Genomic DNA, 26,079 nt, shown 5'->3' with positions numbered 1-26,079 from the left:
GAGAAGACTAAACATGTGGGCGAACGATATTTCAAAAAGAGGTTTCTGCATTGTAAAAAGACCAGTTCTCGGATACATTCCACTGCAGCGAAAACGACCCGTGTTTCATTTTTATTTCATAGCCCAATAGAAAGAAGATCAACTTGCTGGCGTTGAAATTTGCAGTTTCTGTCAATAGAAGAAAAATCACGGACCAATATGATTTTTTTGCCAATATGGATCAAGTGCCGATATAAATATACTCGCACACTGATAACCGATGTTCATTGGATCAGATATGTTCCATTAAGGGTTCCTTAACTTTAATTAATATAATTTATTATGTAAACAGCAGGCACGCATCTAGAAATTCATTTCGGGTGGGATCCGAACCAAGTGTCAATAATAATAATAATAACAATATAATGATACTATAAATGTTTAAATGAAACTTAGGTTATAATTTTATTAAATATTAATTAAAATATGTAAATTTATTAATACTAAATTTTTATTATCACATGAATACGTAAAAAGATGGTATAAGAATATAGATATAACATCATATAATTATTATCTAGCTTGCGTGTACTAAGATTGCCAAATGAATAAAAAACGAGGTAAATTAACGTTAAACAGATAAAGAATTGAATATTTATCGAATAATAAAAAAAAAGTATGTTAGATCCAGTTGACGAAAAGTAAAGTTCCTGATTAATATTTTATGCATATTATCACGAGTAGTAGTGCGCATAAATCTTCTTTGGTACTGTCTTTCAAAGCAGTGTGGTTGAAATAATAAATCAATATAATAACCCTTGCCCTCCAAGTTCATATGAAATAAATTACCATCGATTACAGTGCAATGGAGTACAGTATTATGCTGAAAAGTACATTTTCATTATTTTGTGTCAGTTCTTGGTAAGTTTTTCTGGTGGGGGGGTTCCCCCTAAATACGTCTTTGGTAAACAGGGGCGCTTCAAGTATCTGAGCGCTCAGCTACTTGACGGCCCAATAGCAGTTGCTCCGCGAGCGCTGCTTACTCGATCGCTGAGCGAACTTGCACCTTGCTCGCCACAGGTTTCAGCCACACGCATAGGCGGAGTTCTGGAGGGGCCAGGGTGGGCCTGGCACCCCCAACTTAAAAAAAAGACAAAAAATAACACAAATGATTAAGTTCAGTTACTACATTTTTGTTATGAAGCCATACCGCAAATCTTGACGTTTGGCATGATAATTGCGCCGCAATAGCGGGTCTTAGACGATTTGATTGATGTGTACAGTTTGAGGAAAGAAAAACGTAAAATAACTGTTGAGTCAACAGTTACTGCTGGGGTATCAAAAGAACTTTTCAATTTAACTTTTCTAAAATTTCTGAAGCTTACTATTGTACCGTAACTTTTTTAAAGTAATACGGGTATTGTATCAATAAAAATTTAATGAAATGCAAAATGCAATAATCGTACTGTTTTGCTTCTTTTAAAACTGACAAGCAATATACTAATTAATATTTGCTTACTTAACGAGGAAATTTAACATTTACAAATCTAAAACTAAGTGTTTTTAAGTTGCCGTTTTTTTCTAATTTCCGGGGGAAGGACTCCGAACCCTTTATAAACTAGGGGATATTGAATAATCCTCAGGTACATAATTATTTCCATAATTAACAGCTTTTCAAAACCGAAATCTTGTCCACTCGAAGGAGCCACATTGATCACAGATTATTCAAAGGCACTGGCATTTTGATCAATGAGTAAACAGCGTCAAGTAAATTATCTGTCTGCTCAACTAGCGAAAACCTTGCTCAGCGAGCGTCGCTCAGATACTTCACTGGCCCCAAGTGACCGGGTTCCAATGCCGGCTTGAGCATCGGTATCATTTGTGAATGTCCCTTCATAAATTTCATCATATCATCACTCATCCTCATCGTCGCGATTAGCCAAAATTGGCAGAGGACGTTAATTGAATTGTTGTTTAAAGTTCACTTTATGCGCAGTAAGGCTAATCGGGACTGGACCTACAGTTTAAAGTAGCATCCAAACCACTATGTACCTCCACTGGTTATCGAACCGGGTAGAGGACGTTAAATATTTTAAAAATCAACATAACCATGTGGCCGCAAAAATTATATATTTAGCTATTTACTTTACAAATCTGGGGCAGAGAATTATCCATAATTCTCCATGAGCATTTCCTGAAGTAATTCAACGCCTTTAGAAATTCAAAGTAATTTCCTACTCTCAAACTAGTTTTCAGCACAACAGCATATTGCATTGATTAGGTACACTCCCTCCCTTACGGATAATTTTCTGGCTAGTTGTCTTCAAAACACGAAATGTTGGGACCGCCTTCAAGGACTGAACCAGAGATCATTCGCGCCAAAGGTAGAAGCGCCTAACAATTAGCCTACACACCAGGCAAGCCCCTGGATACGGATAGGGAAAGAAAATATTTGCGTGTTCATCCTGGCATACCGACGAACCTAACAAAAATAAAAACAGTTACAATCCACGAAGAATGTTGCATTCCTTTGTAAGAGCACCCCTACATGAAGCCTCGGTCACAGCAGCTGTGCATAGCGGGAAGAAAAGGGGAGGGGATGGAGAGAAGGGCTGAATGGGAGAGAAAGGTTTCACGCAGGATCCACCCACCTCACGGGGGAAGAGGCATTCATCACCTGTATCGATCCGCGATGCTCCTGGCAACACTGTTTCGGATCACATTCACAGAAACGTTGCCGGAAATTCTGCAAAATAATTGAAAACAGAAGTAAACGAATGCAGCGCTTCTAGTGGCAAATTGATAACAAATGTATTCAAGCACGAATGTTTGAGTCTGTTCTGCTCACTACACGTGCACTTGTAGCCTGAAAGGGCAGTTGACGCATGAGTTAATAGGATTATCCCCCTTGCAATATATAGAAAGACAAATAGGAACCTGAAACTAGGCACACATTTCCCCATAATAGTACTGTCCCCTCAAAAAACATTGCTTCAGTTTGAAGTTCTCATGTTCCTGCAACGCCCTTGCAATATGTAACATACATTACTGTCACACTGTGACTGAAATAATGTGTGAAATATGTAAATTTTTGGTTGACTCATGTTCCGGGATGGGCGTGGCCCTCCTTGCCCCTTTCCGGACGTCCATGTGAACTTTCCTTGCTTCATGCTGATTTGATGAAATTCATGAAAGGACACACATGCAAACCCCGAGAATCGAACCTGGGAACTTCGGTGGCGAGGTCGACAGTCAAACATTTAACGCGCTCGGCCAACTGATTTACTGCGGGACTTATTCAGATTGTTTTGTTTAGTTAGTTACATTAATCTATGTGCAGTATGCAAAAACTTGTGTTTCGTTAGATATCCCACCAAATTACGAACCCTGACTCGCTGTCCGAATAAAATAATAATATTACGCAAATGTATTCCTCAGATGTTCAAGATTATCGAATTCACAACCCTCATTTTTTTTCTGTGAAATGCAAAGCTGTTTGGGTTCGAAATAATCGAGGTCACAAATTCCCTTTCAACTTGCCTACAGAATCAATGGCATCACAATGTTTGGTCAGTTTAATGAATGCACTGACTGAAGATATCTAATTTGCATACATGAATATGCATCTGTGCGTCTATTTACACTCAACGTCAAAGTTGCAAACGGCAATCTGAATAGTGGCGATTCAGCAAGCACGTGCATTGTACACTTGAGTGAAGCCAACTACATATTTTTAACAACTTGATACGGCTGTGCAAGGGCGAAATTATTCCTGAACCGAAAGTTCAACGCCTTTGACAAAGGTTTTAGACACAAAAAGAGTGCTTTCTTATTTCATGTCACGTAGTGGAAGTTACAAAGACTTAAACGCGCAACCCGAATGAACACCTGTTTAATAATCCAGCTGCAAGAAGGTTAGTCTCTGTCGCTTGGTACACAGTTGGGGGAGCGCTTAGCAAAGGGCAACAACAGAGTTGAATATTCAGCCTTGAATCTGATATTCAATGTTGATGGAAGCAGCAAAAGGCTGAAACGTCAGCCACTTACTCTATTGCATTTTTCAATCTACCTCTGACTTAGACACGACGATGAAAAGTTATAAACGGAACATAGAAAGTTTTTACAATGGTTTCTGCCTAGGGATTTGGCCCTAAATATCAATTATGTTTCCGTAGAAAGATTCTTCGAATTTTGGTAGAGAACCACGTTTCACGATTCTATAATCATTATACGCAAAAAAAATGCTTGTTTCCACTGTCATAATAATAATAACCCGTGGCTCTACAGCCCTGGAAGGGCCTTTGCCTATCTCCCGATTGCCAGTCTCCCTCCCACAAGCCTACCTAGAAGTGTGGAGTTCTTCAACTGGTAATGGGGTGACGTGGGGTCAGCACGTCGAACCCTAAGCCATTATAGGAGATTTTCCAGACCAGGTCACGTTACTCACTCGTAGCTCCTCAATTTCCTCACGATGGTGGGTCCTATACACAGGCCGAGAACACAATAGTGCTTGTAAGAACAATTATGTCATAAGTGTGAAATTGTATAAAAGTGAAGAGGGATAATCCCTTATTTCAAACATACTCGCAGATTTATTTCCAGTTTTCGGGTCTCAAAATAAATGCAGAAAACTTTAAAATTAACGTACATAAATGTACAGAAACTTACATTCAGTTTCGATAGTTACACAGAAATCAAACACTGAGTAATATTTTAACATACACAAGAGTCCTTGCTGGAGATTTCCATGGCTTGAGTAAGAGTAGACTTCAGTGCTCCCTGCTTTTCTCAGCAAACTTTTACTTCTATCAATATGTTTCTGAATATGTTATATTGTAAACCAACAATATTATTAATTTATCAGGGCACCGATACTTTTAAGCATAAACTTGATTCTTATAAAACCTGACAATTTAAACTGACTTACTACTACGTGAAATAGGGTTGTTAAAGGTCCACGAACCCATAAATTCTAATGGGTTATATTAGGTCCCACAACAGGACAAGAACTTTTTCCTCGCACAATTTAAATTCGGGCTAAGTTGCGCATTGTTTCAATTCAATACGCAATTCGGACAGTATTTAAATCTGGACCATATTTAAATTTATCCGAAAAAAAAAGGTTCCTGTACCGTATTTAAGTACGTTAAACATAAAAAGGTTCTTTGTGGTCTATACTCCGCGACAGTTTAAGTTTGCAGCAGGTTTTATGTATAAATCATGCGAGTTGAGTTGGTGTTTTAAGTCCACTTTATGCACAGTAAGGCTAATCGGGACTGGACCTACAGTTTAAAGTGGGATCCGAACCACTTGTGCCTCCACCGGGTATTGAACCCGGGACCCCTTGATTACAAGGCGACGACGCTACCACTGCGCCATCTGGGAGGCCAAATTATTAATCATGTGATAACGGCCCGCGGCATCTCTCGTGCCAGTCCTGCCTCAACTGCTGAGCTGTTCATATCACAGAAAGTGAGACTATATACTGCGCGCACGTTTGGTTCTATATGTGCGAAACACTTGCTGATTTTCTCTTCCGAACAGGAATTCAATTTATTTACAATTCCTGTACCTTTTAACAACCTTGACGTGAAATTAAGAGAGATTATTGCTTCAGACTTCATGAAAAGTAACAAAACTAGAGCGTACCGCCATTTCTTCCTTGATTGTTGGTAAACATTTCTCTTAATGAACGTATACAGATAACTTATCTGACATTTTTCTTTCAAAAATGTTCTTGCTTATCTAGCGAACATCCAACTGATAACGATATAAGAACTGCGTGTGTTGTGAAGGTATTGTTTACTTCTTTGAATCGATTTGCACGACATTCCCTGTAGCATTGGAAAACCCCGACTGCCGATATTTTCCAGAGGACACAATGCGAGGACCGATGTGGCAACGCTGCATGCGTCGTCAGCATCCGCATCATCTTTCCCTCGAGCCCAATTGAAAGAAAGTTTTCCATGGAAAACCCCCCGCGCGCGATGAGCTCCGAATGGATGTTGACATTTCACCCCTGCAGGGAAGCTCAGTTCTTGCAAAAAGGAAATTCTGTCTCCGAACAGCAATGTGCGGACAAGTAGCTAACCGCGGAATTTCGGTTTTCATTCAGGCAAAAGAGGAAAAATAATAAAGTTGTACTCACTTCAATTAGTACTCCGGTAGTGTGTTTCTTTATACAGCATATTTGCAGAAGACACAATTCAACGCACCTTATTACTAATTTCGTCGACCCTGTACAGTAATATAGTATCATGAGGCTTCGTCTCGAGCAACGATCCCCCAAACTGGGCTCTGCGAGGAGCTTGGAAAGAAAAATCAATAAAATAAACGTGACAAGATTTCAAATTTGTGAATTCGATTGTTGTATAAATATATAGCTTCCCATTAGTGGCGTGGCCAGGACTTTCGAAAAAAAGGGGGGGGGGGGTTACGTATAAATTTTTTAGTAGCCAGACCTAACTTTGACATCATCTCCAGAGTTCGACTTTTTTCATTTTAAGGAATACTGGGCCAAAGAGGGGTATGTCACCCACCAACTCCCCCTTGGACACGCCACTGCTTTCTTTTCGACGGTAATATCTTCTGCATCTCTCTTTTTTATTGACAAGCATTAACGACGATAAGGGATTAATTAGAAACATATTGACCAAAATAATGTATTTTGTCAATTTACAAAAGCAACTTAAAACCCGTGCACTCCCTCATCGCAATTAACCATAAGCGTAACTCGACCCACTAATTTTTTTACCTCCTGCAACCCGAGATATCTTGTTACAATTATGGGCCAATGCCTGTCAAGAATGTGCCACGAAATTACACGTAATTTCACAGTTTAAATTCAATCTATATATCTATTTCTGTGGCCGCGGTGGCTCAGTCGGTAACGCGTGTGACTACCATGCTTAAGGTCCCGGGTTCGATCCCCGGCCGGTTCAAATCCGGGAACTTTTCTAACGTTGGAAGCGGCCCCGGCGCCCACCCAGCGTCGAATAACATGGGTACCTGGGGGAAACCCTAGGGGGGTAAAGGCGGTCAGGGGCGTGATGCTGATCACATCACCCCCACTCACGACCGGATCAAGAAGTGTGGGGCGTTACACCCCCTATACGCCTTCATGGCGTGGTGCTAAGCACAGGGGAGCACTTTACCTTTACATCTATTTCTTGGAATTTGAACTGTGCACCAAATCCTTATTTGTTGTGACATTTTCCCATTTTCATGCACACTTATGCAAGATCAGCAGAAAGCGGAAGTGATGAAGTTCAGAAGTTTGTTCAACTCCTGTTGTCCCTCCTTTAACATTTGTCAAAATTCACCGACAAGGGACAACTGTATGTTTATTTGTAACCCCAATTAGGCCTATCTACAGACTTGATGTCAAACTATTATTCGAGAGGGTACATGTGACGTAACAGGAGTATTTGTGTTGAAGCTGACACACACCAAATTTGAGATTATTAATGTTATGCAAAAACTGTTGTTTTTAAGTCTACTTTATGCAAAGAAAGGTTAATCGGGACTGGACCTACAGTCCACTATGTGCCTCCAACAGGGTATCGAATATGTAACAAGTAACCCGACTGCGGTTTCGCCAGAGTTGTTACAATTTTGCTAGAAATGAAAGTTGTCCATATTTACTATTTTCAAAACATGGGGCTTCGCCTTTCGTAACAGCGGCGATGATGTCCAGTCCCTACATTGCACAACTTGATTGCAGTTGTCTTAGGACTGCCACGATATAAGAACAGGGTTCACATTTTGGGTCAAATTGTGATCTTTTTGCCACAGAACGTTTTGGCGCTCAAGTCAGATTTGCCATCGAGTTTAGCTGATGTTAGGGTTGCCGGGATTGTCCCCTTTTTTAAAGAAATGTCCCGGAAAATGTTGTCGGGACGCCCAATTGTCCCGTATTTAGCTAAAGAAAAAACTAATTCAAATTTCAAAATCATTTTATATAACAAGAAATAACTAACCTAATTGGATACCAACTATCATTTACCACTCAATCTTCATATTAACATTGGCCTAGAACTGTTCATTGTCGATATGTCGAATAAGAATTGACTCCCGACTGCCAAAGGCAGTTCTGGTTCTATTACAGCTTTTCTTGGTCAATGGAATTAGAGTGGAGTGGATAATATTCAGGGCTTAGGTGATGTAAAAAGTTTTCTTTCATTTCGTCATGACAAAAAGAAAGTGTTCTTATAGTAGTGATTATTCTAAACAAAGGTCCTCTTAAAGGACACCAAGTGTTCACTCAAATATTAATATATTTTGTCAATGTTAAAAATTCGGCATTAACAATGCTTTAAACTGCAATTGATTTTGTAATGTTTAAAAATAAATTTAACTATATCCATGTCTATATGTCCCGTTTTTTTTTTTTTTTTAGAAATCTGGCAACCCTAGCTGACGTTGACACCATCTTTTCCCCAGACACCGATAATTTGAGACACCCGATCTTTATAGTGAAAAATGCACTTGTGTAAATCGATTTCAATGCTTAATCCTGATAAACTAATATACTGACTGTACACAACACATTTGCGTGTACAAACACGATTGTCCTTTGCTTGCAGCATTTGACATGTAAATCATTGAATTGAAGCGTCATGCATTTATTTGATGTTACAATATCATTACATGATGAATATTGATCCTAACTTCGAAATCTGATTGTTTCAATCGTGCAAATATTTTTTTACTCAGAGCAAAGGAATATAATTCGTACCACATAGTTTAAAAGAAGTCTTATTTAAAATAGTGGCTGTGGTAAACAGCTGATTAACATACTAGTACGAGAGAGTCGCTCCGAACTTTTCTACCATTATTACCCTTCAAGGACAACGTGTTCTGCCCCCCCCCCCCCCTCTTTCCACCGACACACGCTTCACTAAAGTTGCATTCATAATTGACGAAATCCTTTAATTCTCAAATATTGAACCACCCGCTTAAAAGTTTACAATTATGATCGTTGATATAACTACAATGTAAATTCCGATGATAGTGTACAATGTCGATGAATGATAAAGTATAGTTGACCAAAAATCTTCCGAGGAATAAAAAGTGAAGGAATACAAAAAAGTTAGACAGGGTCTTTCTTTGTATGCAGGCAGCAATTAGCTCCGATCAGAAATCTTGATTTTAAACACTTCGCGATGTAAAATTCAAAATCGCTAAACAAAATATCGTTCATTTGGACAGGTGATTTAAGTACCGAAATAAATACAGTTCAAGACATATTACAGATTTAAAATTTCACGACTGGCCTTTAAACTTTCATTTTTGAGTTTTATAAAATATTCATACGATGCATTGTAATTTCAAAGACGACAGTAACTACAATAAAACAGTCTTCTTAAATTTTTGGCAAACAAGACAGCTTACCAGACGTGCGTCCTTCTTCAGTCGCATACACAACGTGCGAAACACACACAAAGAACAGTAGCCAACACCACTTGATCAAGTGCGGCTGTAATATCACCATTGTTGCAGTTTACCGGCAAAATTATTGTACTTTACTTCCACCACGGTTTCATTTGGAAGCACCATTCATTTCAATGCAACTTTTAAGCGAACACCATTCTACACCACTTCACTCACAAGAAAGCAACCTTCAAATGCGCGTACGGGATGCTGTGTTATGACAACTAGCGCCTCAGTGCGGCAGTCTTCGAAACTTACAACGCTAGTGCTCCCGGCTCCCCGCGACTTCGCCTCCAAAGGCATTTAAACAAGACCATGGCATGTCCTTAGCTCGAACAAATGACATCTTCAAGTAGCCATCTTTCTGAGCTCTGAAGATTTTCCACGACTTTACGAGATCCATAAAAAATCTGGAAATCATTTCCCGAAGTAGGGGAATTTCTTTCTGATCCCGGTACCAACTTTTCGGGATCCTGCACCGTACAGGCGTGCCAAAAAAAAAAAAGTCGCCTCCATTTTGATCGCGAATACCCTTTGGTTCTTTGGGTTGTTAGTGAAATATGTCCATTCCTAGAAGGTATTTTTTTTCCCCAGTGAAATTACAAGAACATATTGATTTAGATTGGATTCCATTAATTCACTAATAGTTTAGCTTTGTACTTGAAAACCACCTTCTTCCAGTGGTAATTGCATTTTTTCAATGAAAGATTTCTCGTAGATCAGAAGAACGGAAGACTTTATCCTTCTGATTGGACGTTTCGTAGCAAGCAGATCGTGTCGGATCGCATCTGGTTGTTCTCTACTGAGGAGGTCAGGTATGCCCCATAATTATTTATTTTTGCACTGTATTATTTAACTTATATAATTCAGAAGTGTACATTATCGGATTTTGTGACGTTTCAGGGATTAAAACTACTTTTCTGAGCGCTCATGCCCATTTTACTTTCTGTATTGAAGTGCAACACATTGCAGTTTTAGGCCTTAAAAGTTAAAGCAAAAAAGTTAGCACATTATTAAACAATTTACATGACACTCAGCTATTATAATGAAAAATAATAAGTATGGATGTCAAACCAACAGAATTATTGGTAAATGTCTGTTATATCGGAGACTAATTTCTTCATTTTTACAGAAGAAACTAGTTACGGAAATGAGTTTCTGTAGTATTTTGAAAGTGTAACACTTTACTATATCGGAGACGGATTTCTTCAAATTTACAGGAGAAAGTACTTACCCAAATCGGTACTACTTTACTATACCGGAGACACCTATGAATGATTTATTTCGCAATTTTTTACATTGATAACTTACTATTCTGCGTTGCAGAACATTTCTTTAGGTGAAATAATGGATTTCTAACGAAAATAATGTCTATTTCGTACATACGATAGCCCCACGAACCATCACGGGGCCGAGGTATGGCTACTAGGTTAGGTTAGGTTCCATTAGCACTGCTTTTATTCAATTCAGCATATACGGACAACATCGGAATTACAAATTCCACGGCATCTTCCACACCCGGCAACAACTTCACGACGCATCCTCAACACATCATGTTGTAGCAGCAGCAATAGCGCGTATTGTGGTCTCGTGCAGAAAGCAAATGGCGGCAGCAGCAATAGCGCGTCGGAAATATATTTTCGTAGGAAACCACATGCATTCGCATTAAAATGGATCAAAACTACATTCCTCAACATCAACAACGCTACAGAAAATGATTTGCGGGTAACACTTTACTATACCGGAGATGGATTTCTTCAAATTTACAGGAGAAAGTACTTACGCAAATCATTTTCTGTAGCGTTGTTGATGTTGAGGAATGTAGTTTTGATCCATTTTAATGCGAATGCATGTGGTTTCCTACGAAAATCTATTTCCGACACGCTATTGCTGCTGCCGCCATTTGCTTTCTGCACGAGAGCACAATACGCGCTATTGCTGCTGCTACAACATGACGTGTCGAGGATTCGTCGTGAAGTTGTTGCCGGGTGTGGAAGATGCCGTGGAATTTGTAATTCCGAGGAGTGCTAATGGAACCTAACCTAACAGGCCTAACCTAACCTAGTAGGCATACCTCGTCCCCATGATGGTTCGTGGGGCTATCGTATGTAAGAAATAGACATTATTTTCGTTAGAAATCCATTATTTCACCTAATGAAATGTTCTGAAACGCAGAATAGTACGTTAGCAATGTAAAAAATTGTGAAATAAATCATTGATAGGTGTCTCCGGTATAGTAAAGTAGTACCTTGATGAAAGTTCTTGGAGGCCTTTTTATTACCAGAATTATTTTTTTAACTATGCTTACCTAACCTAACCTAACCTTGCCGGAAATGGTTCGTGGGGCTTGCAACCTTGGGTAAATTTCTCGTATCGGACAGACGGATTTCTTCAAATTTACAGGAGAAATCACGGAACGAGTTTACAATACCGGACCACTCTCCAATTTCTATGAAATTTCGCCTACTCACTAATTGTGAACTCCTAATCACGAATCTGCATGTAATAATTGGCGGTTAAGTATGGAAATCGAGGAAAAAACTAAATAAACTATGTTTTCTTAACGTAAGGTAATCCTACCATAAGAACAATAGTTCCACGGAATACGCCATTTTCCCAACATGAAGAAATCAACAGGCAAGACAAGGTATAGTTCTCTTGGCTAAAATATTAATTTTTCTTTGTATTTATGCTAATGGAACCTAACCTAACCTCATAGTCATTCCTCGTCTGACATCAGCAAGATTGTTGTGCGTAAAGGAAGACCTTTAACAAATTGCGAAAGAAAGGTGGTTCCGAATTGCTGTGTATGGACAATCCCCGTGGTAAATCTACACGTAAATGTGCAATTTTAACAAGTGACCGCCAAATGTGAACTACAGATACGTCATCAGGACACCGAAATTAGTAGTTTCTTTATAATTGTGGAAGTTCGGGGAAGTGTTTTCTCTCATCGTTCATTGAATTTTGCCAGTAAATCATCTATTTTTCAATATAAATGTGTGACCGATGTACGAAAGTTCTTGCATTCATTTACTTCCAGGTGAATGTAGCCTGTGTGTGATGACGTAATCCTAGTCAGTGTTTCCATGTGTTTTTGTAACTGAAGAAGGTACGTTTCCGCAAATGGTTTGTGGGGCTATGTGTCAATGGTTCGTGGGGCTATGTGAGAATGGTGTGTGGGGCTATGCATATTTGTTTCGAAACCAATTTTTAACTATTGTAACCTATACGTGACCCTACCTAACCTTACCGGAAATGGTTCGTGGGGCTACATAGGTATTTTTGGGTGCAGTGGGGTGGAAACACTCCATGGCGAGTACGGTACTGAAACTGTGACTGCCATTTTGTGTGTTACCGAAGGCAAAAAGAAACGAAGATAACTTACTCGATATGTCGCAAATAGAGCTTATTTCCGTGAAATAAGCGAAATGCCACCTTCATCAATGTCTCTCAATGCAGAATACGTAAGTACGAATATTCAAATTAAATGAACTAGCAAATTTCAGCCGTCTGTCCCATACGAGAAATTTACCCAACCTTGTTCACCGGAAAATACCTACTTTCGTGCCTGGATTTGAAATTATGCTAATACATCGCAAACCTTTCACGTTAGCCCCACAAACCATTTTCCGTAAGGTTAGGTTAGGCAAGATAGTTAAAAAAAATTAAAAACACTAGACACGTCATGTTATAGTGAAAACACGGGGAGTTTGAAACACTGATTATGGGGCTTACGTCATCTAACACACGGAACATTGTGCTCTCATGCAGAAAGCAAATGGCAGCAGCAGAAACAGCGTGTCGGACAGAGATTTTCGCAGAAAACAACATGCATTCGCATTAAAATGGATCAAAACTACATTCACTAACTTCCACAAAGCTACAGAGAATGATTTGCGTAAGTACTTTATCCTGTAAAAAGTAAGAAATCCGTCACCCCTACAGTAAAGTGTTACCCAATTTTTACATGGTTCGATTTTGATTTACGTCTCTTAACACACACTGTGGAGTTTTAGCTATTTCTTAAGATTTTGTTCAATATAAGCTTTCGTGGTTAGGTTAGGCAGGTGAGGTTTGGTTCTCTTAGTATTAAAATATAGTCCCTCAATTCATTCTACTACGGTTCCGATTTACTTCTACATTAATTCCAACTAGTGTACGATACTTGCAGTCTCTTGTCCATGGGAAGCTTGCATGCTTGCGTAAGGTAATTTTTAAACCTTTTTTTTTCAACACAAATTTATGATGTTGTTTTTTTTTTTTCGAATCCAAGCAGTGCTCATGACTTTAAGGAAGGTTCAAATTTCATGTGACAATGATTTCCAAAATTCTATTATTCTTTCTGCTAGGAGAATTTGAAAAAAAAATCATAAACCTATTGGAACCGTTACCGAATATTCTTCACACTTAACAATAACATTTAATGTACACAAGGAAAACTTCTTGGATTAGACTCAAAACTATCATGGGACCCCAAAACAAGCAACCTTTTGCACTAAACTATCCAGAGTAATATTCTTAATTAATAAGCTTAGAAAATGTGCCAGCAAGGATCTACTGCTTCAATATATTTTTTCATACTCTTCTGTCCTACGGAGTTCTCTTATGGGGCAACTCATCAGGCGCAAGAAATATATTTATTTGGGGGGAAAAGGCAATAACAACAATATTCAGAGTTACTGATCCATGTGTTTCTTGTAAACGTATGTTTAAAGAACTAAAAATAATGACTATTCCAAGCTTTATGTATAATTGTCTAGTACACATTAAAGAAAATATGACAAATTTCACTTGAGACACTGTACACAGTCATAATACATGAAATAGCTATAAACCAGATAAGCCAACTGTCAGATTAAATAAAACACAGAACAGGTACAATGATATGGGAATTAAACTGTTCAACAAGCTTCTAGCACCTGTCCAAAAGTCTCTTTTGTAAGATATAAAAAAAATACGGTATGAATTTACAATACCGGAAGTATCTCCAATTGCTCTCAAATTCGGCATACTCACTAATTTTGGCCTCGTAATCACGAATCTGCAGTTACAAATTGGCAGTCTCGTCTAGAAATTGCAAACTAATCTTGTCAATTACCGCTATGATTCTCCATACACTAACGTGGAAATGATATGAAGACGTCAGGTGTTGTGCAATAAGTGAGAGTGTTGATTTGCATGTTTGAAAATGGCATCTTGCGTAAAGGTGGAACCATGAACCATTCACGGTAAGGGTAGGCAAGCATAGTTAAAATTATGGGCCATCATAAACATAGTTTTGAAATGCTAATCATTGCAAAAAATAGTTGTTTTCTTCATAAATCAAGGGTGTTTACTCCGTTCGCGGACTCACTTTTTTCAACTTATTTTGCAATTTCTAGACGTGACCGCCAAATTTTAACTGCAAATTCATGATTACGAGGCCAAAATTAGTGAGTATGCCAAATTTGAAAGCAATTGAAGATACTTCCGGTATTGTAAATTCGCTCCAAAAATACTACAACTTTTGTTAAAGAATAAATCTTTCTAACACACACAACAATTTGAAATTCACCCCAAAGATGATTTGCTATTCTAGTGTTTATTATTTTTTCCTCTCTCTCTTTTCTTTGTCTAACTTCACATCTATTGTTTCTTCAGTGTATAAAACCATAATTACCACATTTCAATTCTATTATGATATTTATTTGTTTTTACGAATTATGTCAAATCAATAAATTGTCTCTTATAATTAATCTTAACTTCTGTGGGTTTAATGATTGTAAATGTAATATAATATATACAAAGTGACTGTAATCAATAGGTAACCTGAAAATGTTATCATATATAATTATAGACAACATTCATTTCATGTAAAATGCTTAATGATGAATAAATTTGTTCTGTTCTTTTTAATCTGACCATTGCACTCGGTCATTTTTTACGTGGTTTGAATTCTATATATGCATGTTAACACATACTTCTGCCCAAGTTCTGATTTCATCATGGTACACCATCATTTTTACATGGTTGGATTTACGTTCGGAGGTTTAGCAATGAAGGGACAAAATATTTCTCACTGAAAGTTATGCAAAGTAACATAAATCAGGTTTTTAAGTAAAACAAACTACCTTTTAACAGTTTTTTTTGTAAGTAAGAAGGTTCTTTGAAGTCTCAGACAGTCGATTAATGTGGAAATTGTGTGCAAGATCTGTAGTGCTTATTGAAAATGAATTATGGGAAGAATAACACTGAAAAATTCAGTTTCCTAGTCATAGCTATTTCCCGTGGCACAAGAAAACTAAACATGTGTTATCATTAATAAGGAAAACCAAGCTGGAGAAATAAATTTTCGATGTAATTCTGTTCTCTTTATAGAGCATAGTAATGGGAGGAGGTGGAGGGCATGGTGCTGTGGAAGCACATCACCCTCATTTGCCAAAAGTGCCCGACTGGAGGACTTTCACAGTGGAGAGTGCTCCAGAGTGTGTCAAGTACCAGAAATTGCTTGCATCAGAGGGTCTGAAGGATCCATGGTTGCGGTAGGTTATTATGCAGTCCAGGAGGTTCTGTGGATTTTTGTAGCTTAACAGCTGAATTTTGAATTTATCATGGTGCACAGGCGTTTTTTACATAGTTCAATTTCTGTTTATGTCTGTTAGAACATACAGAGCATTCCCTGACATTCGCTACAAGACTTGGCGCCAAGCGACCCAGCATCAACGTTTGTCTTTCCCAGTGAACGGGGTCCACGACAGTCACTAGAGTCGGCTTTTAAAATTACGGTTTTCATATTGTGTACTAACCTTGACTACAGAAGGTGTTGAAAATGATGTCCCTCTGCTGCAACACATTCCGGCATCTCCGAAGGAAATTCGCATTTACACGTGCAAGTTCGTCTACTGTAATTCTCCCGATTTCTCGTACAATAGTTTCTTTTAACTCACGGATGGTGTGCGGATTGTCTTTATATACTTTATTTTTTAGATTTCCACATAAATAAAAATCGCATTCTGACAAATCGGGGGACCTAGAGGGTTTTTGAAACACCCGTTTTTTTGTGAGAGGCGGCGGATAGATTTCCGAGGAGACTGTTCTAACCTTTGTCCTATCTCATCGAGTTTTTCCTCAGTAAGTACACTTGGGTTTTTCTTTCCATTTTTGTTCAGAACTGACCCTGTTACTCTAAACGTTTTTACAAGGTTTAATATAGTGGTCCTATGTGGAACGGGAACACCAGGAAATTTCGTTGCAAAACATCGTCGCACTTCTCCACAATTCCTCTTTCCGAAGCAACACTTGACAAGATAAATCCTTTGTTGTAATGTAAACTTTTGTGGTGCCATATTAAGCCACAATCTTCAACACACGGATGCGACACAATACAACTTCCAAGGGAGGATTATACTGGCATCAGTCTGCAACGTCAACAGAAAGGAAAAGAGAGCAAAGGCAGGGAGAGCGAAAAAAACAGACTGTAGCATGCGACTGTCGCAGACCCCGTTTACCGGGAAAGACAAACGCTGATGCCGGGCCACTTGCCGTCGAGTCTCGTAGCGAATGTCAGGGAATGCTCTGTACTTAGAATTTTAGTGAGTACTTATTGTATCTTGTCTGGAGAACACATTTTCCCTTTCATACACTCCTATATTACTTGTTTGTGAGCATTATTCGTTTGCTCATCTTGGATATGGACTACCAATGTCATCTACTTTATGTGCTATTACATCACTAAGTTAGCCATGTTAGGTTAGGTGTGTCAGGTTTAGGGCTCTTACCATTAAAATAACGTCCCTATATAATAACGCTTGATATGTAGTTAAAATACAGCTAGCAAATATATATTTCCTTGTAATGTGACTGAGGGGGATTTCACTTAAATTAACGAATTTGGTAATGTAATACATTTATTTACAGTGTAGCATTATTGCTGAGCTGTTAATGTTGACAGTGAGTTGTTATCGGACAATGCTTTTAATTTGCAGTCTATTATTGCAGAACTTTTGCAAGATTTAAAGTTTTCATTTCTATTGCACCACTATTGCATAAAAAAATGGATGCATTGCATATAATTGTAGGTTAATACTTCAGGCATCTTTTATTAGTTCGAGAGCCGAGATCTACCAAAGAGTTTTTAATTGGATGATACCTTACGGTGAATCAAATCCCATCACTGCCATTATATGGCATTCTAGACCAGTGCCTGCCCCTTCTTTTTCTAGTAACTCCCCGATCGTTATCGTGACTTGAGACTACTTCCACTCAATATTCAGATACACCAAAGCTGGTTTGATAAATATTTCCAATGCGAATGCCATAAGTAACGTTCCACAATAACTAATTTTGAAATATTGCATGCAGAGTTGTGTAGTAGTAATATAATGTTTCTTTTTGTTTTTCAGCAATGAAGTATGGAGGTACCATCCAGAATGGGGCACCGCTAACGGCCGCAATTTGTTGTTTTATTTTAGAGGTTTTAAAACCGGCTCTGCACTGTTTGTTGCTACTATAGTGCTGGAGAAAGTGTGGAGTTTGTTTAGTCCAAGTAAAGATGAACACCATGGCCATCATTAGTATATAGGCAATTCTGAATGTGAAACATTTTACCACTATCCAGTAATCAGAGTTCAAGAGATATTGGAATGGGAAGTAGTTATATAAATATAGTAAGCATGTATTATGTGTAAATAAAAAAATGAAAATGTCTAAGTAAAACATTAAATAATGAAATAAACACATCTTGTTTTTTGGGAAATAATCTCTTTATTAACCGCTAGTGTACTGACCTGTTATAAAATGGCAATCATTTCAATCAAATGGATAGAGTTTATTCTACATTATTGAAAATAAATGGCAGAAAAGAAAATAATATTTTTTATGTAGGAAATACACCCTCCCCTCGAGGAGTGAAGTTTTGAGGAAAAGCAAAATTTATTTTTGCTATCCAATTCTTGCAAGCAAAATAAAACATTATTTCTATTGAAGTTTATGGTTCTTACAAGCATGTGAACACAACTGCTGATACTTTTTTTTTTTTTTTTTTTTTGTAATGTAATGTTTTGGGAGAACACACTCCCTTAAATGTATTCCACTCTTGTAACTGTAACATTAATCAAACTAAGAATAAGTTTCTGATGAAGAGAGGGTGTGTTCTCCTGTGAAATGTTACAAAAAAAGATAAAAAGTTGTATTTTTATGCTTGTAAAAATCGTAAACTACAAGAGAAATAATTCTACAATGGAAGCAATACATACATACATATAAGAAAAAATAATAAAACATGTAATTTCTCTGCCTTTTCATGTTTTTTTTAACATTTTTACAAAATACCATTACTTTTCCTCTACTAAGTTGATTTCCCAGACTTTTCTGAATCATTGGGAACCCTGATATATGACACTGATAGTGTTTTTTGTAGAAAAACTAGCAGCATACAAAGCCATACTGCACAAATTAAGTTTTCCACTTTGTGCTCACATATGCTAATTGGGATTGCATCTACTGTTTAATGTGCAATCTGAACCAAGAATCTCGCAGATGAAATCAGGTCTTTAGGATTGGTTATATTATAATTTTTTAGTTCTACGATTAGCTGTAACAATTAGCAGTGACATAAGAACTCCATATAAATACGGAGAAACTAGTTCTCACTTTATCCGCGAAACTGTTTTTTCTTTCTTGTTCTATTAATTTCAGTGGCCACTGCCACCATCCCCATTGGAACTTGCTGTACTGTTGCTTGGCATGCATCTTTTGTTGGTGGCAGTGGCCACTGAAATTAATAGAACAAGATAAAGTGAGTACTAGTATCTCAGTATTTATATACTACTGCGTCTCCTTTCCCAATTATGAAATGAAGAACTCCATATTGTAAATGCAGATCTTCAAGTTTTCTTTTCCTTGTAAATCAAACAAAGTTCTCACAAATCTCACCGGTCTCTAACATTAGTACATCTCCTGTGTATGGCAAATCATTAGTAATGATATCCCAATGTGCTTGACCACCGAGGTCACCTATGAAGTTTGTGAATATTACTTTGTTAACTTCACACAATTTTTGCCTTTTTGCCTGTTGTAATCACTTTCCCACCTTCTCATGATAATTGCAATATTGAGGATGATTATGTCCAATTAACGGTACATAGAATTTCATTCGTCATTAATTTAAGTTGCAGGAACATAACTTCAAACTGAAGGACAGTTTTTTTTAGGGGCAACAGTATTATGGGAGAAAATATTGTGGTTTGCCCTACCTAGAAAAATTACCTTGGTTACTCCTCCCTGAAAGAATGTTGGGTGTGTATATATGCTCCATTTAGGTAAAATGAATTTGCATAGTGATAAAACTTGATGTTGGACTGAACACCCAAAGGTTTTCTTCACACAATGCCACTGCCCATAATGATGGAATAAACAACTATCTACTCTCTAAACCAGGGCTCGAAAAATCCCGGTTGCCATGGCAACTAAAAATTTCAGCCTGGCGACTGTGATCTTATGCTGTAATGTGTACGAAATTTTGATGATTCTAAGTTCAAATTGCAGTACACCGTAAGTTAGCAAATGATTTATTTTTTTTAATCAAAGTTTTGTACATTCCAGACACTCGGTAATAATTTCTTACTTTTTGTCCCCCAACACCCCATTTCCTGTTTTCTCGAATGATTTAGCGATGTTTTGAATACCGTGATGCTCAGCTTCTTATACAGTGTGTTTCAAAAGTTGCACAACCCAAACTTTGAAAATGTATATCATGAAAACCGTAAGAGATATTTACACCGGGTTTTCTGCATTATAAAGTCTCATCCATTGAGATATTTTTCAATGCTTAAAATTATCAGTTTACTCCATACAGAAAATTTAGATAAATTAATAACTGGTGGAAGGTAGCGTCAAATTTTTTCCAGAAATGCACTTTTGAAAGAAAAATACGTAAGAAATTATCGAAGGGTCATAATTAGATGTCTGATGACTGATGCCATGTCAATCTGTAATTTCGACCAATATTGGTTGTGTGCAACATTTGATGGATTTTTTATTGGCGATTTTATGGGTTGAGTGAAAAAGTGCCATTTTTGGGACACACATGGCAATGTTGCAGGTCGAAATATTGTCAACAGATGCATGCCACATGTTCCAAAGTATTGGCTATACATTTACGTGAAAAATCAAACCAAGATTTTGTGCCGAAATTGGACTCTTGAGAGAATCCTAGTCTGCCTCTGGTTACACTGAATTCTCTTCACTCACTTTCGACGCTACTATGCCTGTTATTTTAATTGATTCAGCATGGTGTATTCTTTGGAGCAGCACGTGTGCATTGCTGAAGAGTATTTTTCTACTCATTCTTACTCATGTGCAAGAGGTTTTCCAAGAAAAATCCCCTGCTTCTGCTGTACCTCACAAAGCAACTGTTTTACGACTAGTCAAATGCCAACAAATGATCCCACAAATTGTTAACATTTCATATTATTATTGAAGATTAGGCACACACAGAAGATGTACTATGTAGAAATTTTCAGTGAAAAATGCAGGCTGGACCAGGACTCGAACCTGGGTCTCTGGCATACTGTACGATTTCTATAACCACTGAGCACTTTTCGCTGAAAATTTCTACATAGTACGTTGCCTGTGTGTGCCTGATCTTCAATAATTAACATCCCTACGCTGGGAGGAACCAGGCAACGTCAAAGTCTACTGTATTTCAAAGGCAACAGATCCCGTTGTAGCACTGGCAGAGGCTGGCTCAGTAGCTCAGTGGTTACAGCAATGGCACGGTATATCAGAGACCCGTGTTCGAGTCCTCGTCGAACCTGCATTTTTCGCTGAATATTTCTACATTGGTATATATTGTTGAAAATCAATTCTCGGATGTTTTCAGTAAATTAACAATATTTTTTAAAATAATGTAATTGCTTTTATTTGGATACATGCTAACATAAATTTATTAACCCAGTGATAGCGTACATGATAAATACCTCTTACGGTTTTCATGATATACATTTTCAAAGTTTGGGTTGTGCGACTTTTGAAATACTTACTCTGTAGTATGCACAATTGCTAGTAGGTAGTTTCATGGCACCTGATTTTCAGAGCTGGCACTTAGCTTTGAAGAAAATTTTTCGAGCACTGATCTAAACCTTACCTGGGATTCAAACACAAGTTTCCTAGTTCCCTAGTATGATATACTAACCAAAGATCACAAATATTGGCAGTACTTCAGTTTGTTGTATTAAATATGCTGTTCTCTCATTCGTCAGCATTTTCCCCTCCTGTCAGAGCTGAAAATTCAATCTACCACCAAAATGTATTTCACAAAGCTTACAGTAGGGATGTGCCGAAGCCGATTACAGATGTATGAAAATCGGCAGAAATTGACATATCGGTATCAGCAAAAATCCGATATTTAAACTGGTACAGATTGTACTAGAGTTTTACCTTCTATTAAGTTTTATATTCTAGTTTTGTAAGATGTATTGAAAATTTGGTTATGACTCGTCATTATTGTAGAGTTTTTGTAATACAATTATTGCAAACTCTCATTCAGAGGATCAACCTAACTATAAATCGGAAATAAAACAGTACATTGCTGAACCAGGATCTGCTGTTGTATTGGAAATTCAAAAATGAGTATTCAAACCTGAAGCAAATTCGGAGAAAATACTTGGGCTTACCTGCTCCATCAGCATTCAGTGATTGAGTGTTCAGTGTTGCTGAACAGATTTGCGATAAGAGAAGAAGTAGGTTACTTCCTGAAGTGCTTCCAAATCTCGTATTTCTGAAGTTGAACCTGGCAGAACAGGAATTCATTTTGCATTTCAAAGAACTGCTTGTGTACTAATGTTAAATCTCTAGGTTCACATAACCTTTTGTAGATGCAAATGTACATTCGCATCTCTTGAGAATATATATGTATATACATATGATATGCAATAGAAATCTACATACAAAATTTATTTTTGTCATGCAGAAAATAACATCCCATGTCTGGTTAATAATCTTATGTATCGGAATCGGTATCGGTTCCAAAAATTATTGGTGAGTACATCGGCATCGGTAAATTTTCAGCTTCATCACATCCCTAGCTTACAGTTATCAAAGTAAATTACCTATCTCCACGTAACCGCCAAACAGATATCTTTAGATACAAAGCTTATGGTATTCTTTAACATAGGTATAGCACAACATTACACTGTCGCAAGACAATTGACAAAAATTCATTATTGTTTTACATAAAAGATGAGCAGATGGTAACTAAAAGATAAATGTCTTGTCCTGAACTTGTTTATATGAATGTTCATATAGTATATCTGTTATTTTGAAGATCAGATGATTTTTTCAATGGAATGGAAATTTTCCTGACAGTTTTTGAGACAAATATAACATTATGAAAACATTTACCAGGTTGAGTCAAAAGTTCGTTCATCTTTGCACGTGGGAAAAAGTAAAGCCAGAGAAAAGCATGGAAATCTAAGCGAGCACCTCGCGGTGGGCACATGACGTGCATGCCACCTGGTAGATATATTCACATATACACAATGAATTTAGACAAGGCACAGTGCAATTACGGCAGTCCGTGTGTATCTTGTTACGACATTATTGGGAAAAAAAGGAGTGAAAGCTGCGAGGGTGGAAGATGAGGGCACAGTAAACATTAGGACAGCACAGATCGTTCAAGCAGTTCTCATCTGGGTACATGAGTGTGGAAGACAACCTGGTGTCATGGATGCAGATGCCCTGCTACAGCACAGGACAGCCCATGCAAGAGTGAGTACATGACAACTGGCACAACAGGTTGGATCATCCCAAAATACCATGGTTTACTCTCTTCACCAAATGGGTTTTGTCTCTAGATGGCCTCGACTTGTTCCCCACGAGTTGACAGCACAACAGGCTAACAACGAGTCTCCTTCTGTCAACAATTGCTTCAAAATCCATGGGACGACAGGTTTTGGCATCGAAATGTCACAGGTGATAAAAAGTGGATCTTTCTACAATATTCTGCCGGTCGCAAGCAGTGGTTGTGGCCACAGAGAAGCAATGTCACTTGTTCAAAGAGAGCGGTTTGAGAAGAATGTCATGTTGTGCATATGGTGCAATATCGATGGTCCGTTGTGGGAACTCGTACCAAACAGTTGTGCTGTCGATGGGAACCTTTATGCTGTACAACTGCGTGGGTCCATGATGCTATGCTCCAGAAGTACCCAACATTGATGCATCGGAAGAGAGCAGTGTTGCAGGTCTATAACGTCATATGTCACCGGTGACGAATTCTTACCCAGAAACTACAGGACTTGGAGGGAATTGAAGTGTTGCCTCATCCCCAGTACTGCCCTGATCTCGTGCTACCCGATTACCATTTGTTTCACTCTCCCGTACATTTCCTGCAAGGACGACAGTTCCGTACATTGGATGCTGTGGAAACAGGGGTGCACGAGTTTTTGGTGTCAAAATCAGCTGAATGGTATCGTGGCTCTCACGGAACGTTGGCAGGAGACTATGCAACAGGATGGCCTACATTTTGCCGAATAAGTCTGCATGTCACACCTTGTATCTCCAGTCTCAATGTCTATGTGCAAAAACTAATGAACTTCTGACTCCCCCTGGTAGATGTAACACATACCTATTTCATATTTATTTCACAGATCTGTAGGAGTAAAATCTACTTACTACAAGGGTCGTTCAAGGTTGACCAGGATTTTCGTACGTAAAAAATCGATGAATAGCCGGATCATGATGAAACGTGCAGGTGACGTAATGTATTCCTTCGCGAGTAACTAGCGCCTGGCATGACGTATTTCGCGCATGCGCAGCAGTTGCAGCAAACATGGCAGCAAGCAGTGTGTCTGTGGCTGTGGAGCAGCGGTGTGTAATCAAATTTCTCGTGAAGGAGAAAGTGAAACCAGCTGAGATTGTCAGACGATTGCAAGCACAGTATGGTGAACAAACGATGTCGCGGAAAAGAGTGTACGAATGGTGTGAGAAGTTTCGCGAAGGACGGGAGCTGGGGACAAATGAAGCACATGGACACATTCGCCCGACTGCAGTCACACCAGTGAATATCGCACGTGTTGAGCAAATGATTCTTGAGAACCGGCGAGTAACAGTGCGGAATATTGCTGCCGAGGTGAATATCAGTGTCGGGAGTGTTGAGACAATCATTCACGACCACTTACGCTTCCGCAAAATCTGTGCAAGGTGGGTTCCCCGCCAGCTGACATTCGATCAGAAGTGGACACGCAGGACGGTCTGTGAACAGCTTCTGAATCGGTTTCGAGCAGAAGGTGATGAATTGTTGCAATCCATCATCACGTGTGATGAAACATGGTTGCACAATTCAACCCCTGAGACCAAAAGACGCAGCATGGAGTGGCGGCATAAAGAAAAGCAAAACACAGCCGTCCGCTGGAAAGATCATGGCAAGTGTCTTCTGGGACATGAAGGGCGTTATCCATGTGGATTTTCTGGACAAAGGGAGCACGATTAAAGCCCAGTATTACTACACATTGTTGAGTGGTGCTGTACGAAAGTCCATTCGCAAGAAAAGACCTGGGATGTTGTCTGGAAATGTCATTCTTCTCCATGACAATGCCCGCCCTCACACGGCCAATGTGACAACAACAACTCTGGCCGACATGCGCTGGGAAGTTCTGCCCCATCCCCCCTACAGTCCAGATTTAGCCCCCAGTGATTATCATTTGTTTGCACCCCTTAAAGACCATCTGGGAGGGAAGAAATTCACGACAGACGAAGTACTGCGGAGCGATGTCCTCCAGTGGCTACGACAACAACCAAGTTCTTTCTACGCCAAAGGAATTCGGGAGCTGCCAGAACGATGGCAACGGTGCCTCGGCGTGCACGGAGAATACTTTGAAAAACTGACATACTTTGGTGTTTCTTCTGCTACCTATTTCCTCTGCAGAAATAGAAGTCCCGGTCAACCTTGAACGACCCTTGTATATACACTATGTAGCCAAAAGTCACCGGACACCCAAGTGAACGTGGCGGTAGTGTCATGGTCTGGGGCTGTTTTTCCTGGTTTGGGCTCGGGCCATTACTTTGGGTCAATGGCAACATGAACTATGGTGTTTATGGGGACATTTTAGACAATAGCATGCTGCCTTCACAGTGGCAACAATTTGGAATGGGCCCTTTTCTCTATCAGCACGATAATGTTCCTGTCCGTAAAGCAGGGTCCATTGCATCCTGGTTTGAGGGCAATGAGGTAGATGTGCTTAGCTGGCTCGCTCAAAGTCCCGACTGGAACCCATAGAACATCTTTGGGATGAACTGGAGCCCGACCCTGTGGCCGAGTGGTTAGCACATCGCGCTGCAACGCCAAGGGTCCCGGGTTCGAATCCCGGTCGGGCTTGGTTGTTTGTGAATGTCCATTCATCAATTTCATCATTTCATCACTCATCCCCATCTTCGCAAATTAGCCAAGAGGCAGAAAACGCGAAGTAAAATAAACTAAATCAATCAATCAATCAATGGAGCGTCGGTTGCGTGCCAGACCCATTCAACTGAAAACTACCCGTTCAAGAGGCTACAGGACGAATGGGGAAAAAATACCACCAGTAATATACTAGAACTTAGTGGAAAGCCTGCCCGAAGAGTAAATGCTGTAATAATAGTGAAGGGAGGTCTGACATCTTATTAAATGTTAGTTACCTGGCTGGTGTCTTT

The 26,079-nt window shown here is 38.8% G+C and overlaps 2 protein-coding genes across 6 annotated transcripts in view; one reads left to right on the top strand and one right to left on the bottom strand.

Annotated features, from left to right (window-relative positions):
* The window catches only part of LRP1 (LDL receptor protein 1), a 330,684-nt gene extending 321,061 nt beyond the window's left edge, over positions 1-9,623 (bottom strand). For all 4 annotated transcript variants that reach the window (XM_083113424.1, XM_083113423.1, XM_083113425.1 and 1 more), the window contains exon 1: positions 9,373-9,623. In XM_083113424.1, coding sequence (XP_082969550.1) covers positions 9,373-9,472 — 100 coding nt within the window. In that variant the 5' untranslated portion in view covers positions 9,473-9,623. The remainder of the gene's footprint in view (positions 1-9,372) is intronic.
* A 332-nt stretch (positions 9,624-9,955) lies between these two features.
* ND-B12 (NADH dehydrogenase [ubiquinone] 1 beta subcomplex subunit 3) lies at positions 9,956-18,151 on the top strand. Of its 2 annotated transcripts, none has more exons than XM_083112928.1 (3): positions 9,956-10,221; positions 15,772-15,935; positions 17,796-18,151. In XM_083112928.1, the coding sequence occupies exons 2-3, from the start codon at positions 15,781-15,783 to the stop codon at positions 17,965-17,967; spliced, it is 327 nt and encodes a 108-aa protein (XP_082969054.1). In that variant the 5' UTR covers positions 9,956-10,221; positions 15,772-15,780; the 3' UTR covers positions 17,968-18,151. The 2 variants fall into 2 exon arrangements, with proteins under 2 accessions (XP_082969054.1, XP_082969053.1); XM_083112927.1 differs by having other exon boundaries at positions 9,966-10,226.
* Positions 18,152-26,079: the final 7,928 nt, after the last annotated feature.

This window comes from Lepisma saccharinum, chromosome 27, assembly GCF_977018435.1.
Source record: "Lepisma saccharinum chromosome 27, izLepSacc3.1, whole genome shotgun sequence".
NCBI lineage: Eukaryota > Metazoa > Arthropoda > Insecta > Zygentoma > Lepismatidae > Lepisma > Lepisma saccharinum.
This window is presented reverse-complemented; position numbering and strand designations above follow the sequence as displayed.

Excerpts from the sequence above, each read along its gene's own strand:
- ND-B12 (XM_083112928.1), top strand. The coding sequence starts at position 15,781 with ATGGGAGGAGGTGGAGGGCATGGTGCTGTGGAAGCACATCACCCTCAT. Across the intron at positions 15,936-17,795 it reads CTGAAGGATCCATGGTTGCG|CAATGAAGTATGGAGGTACC; the intron begins GTAGGTTATTAT and ends TTTGTTTTTCAG.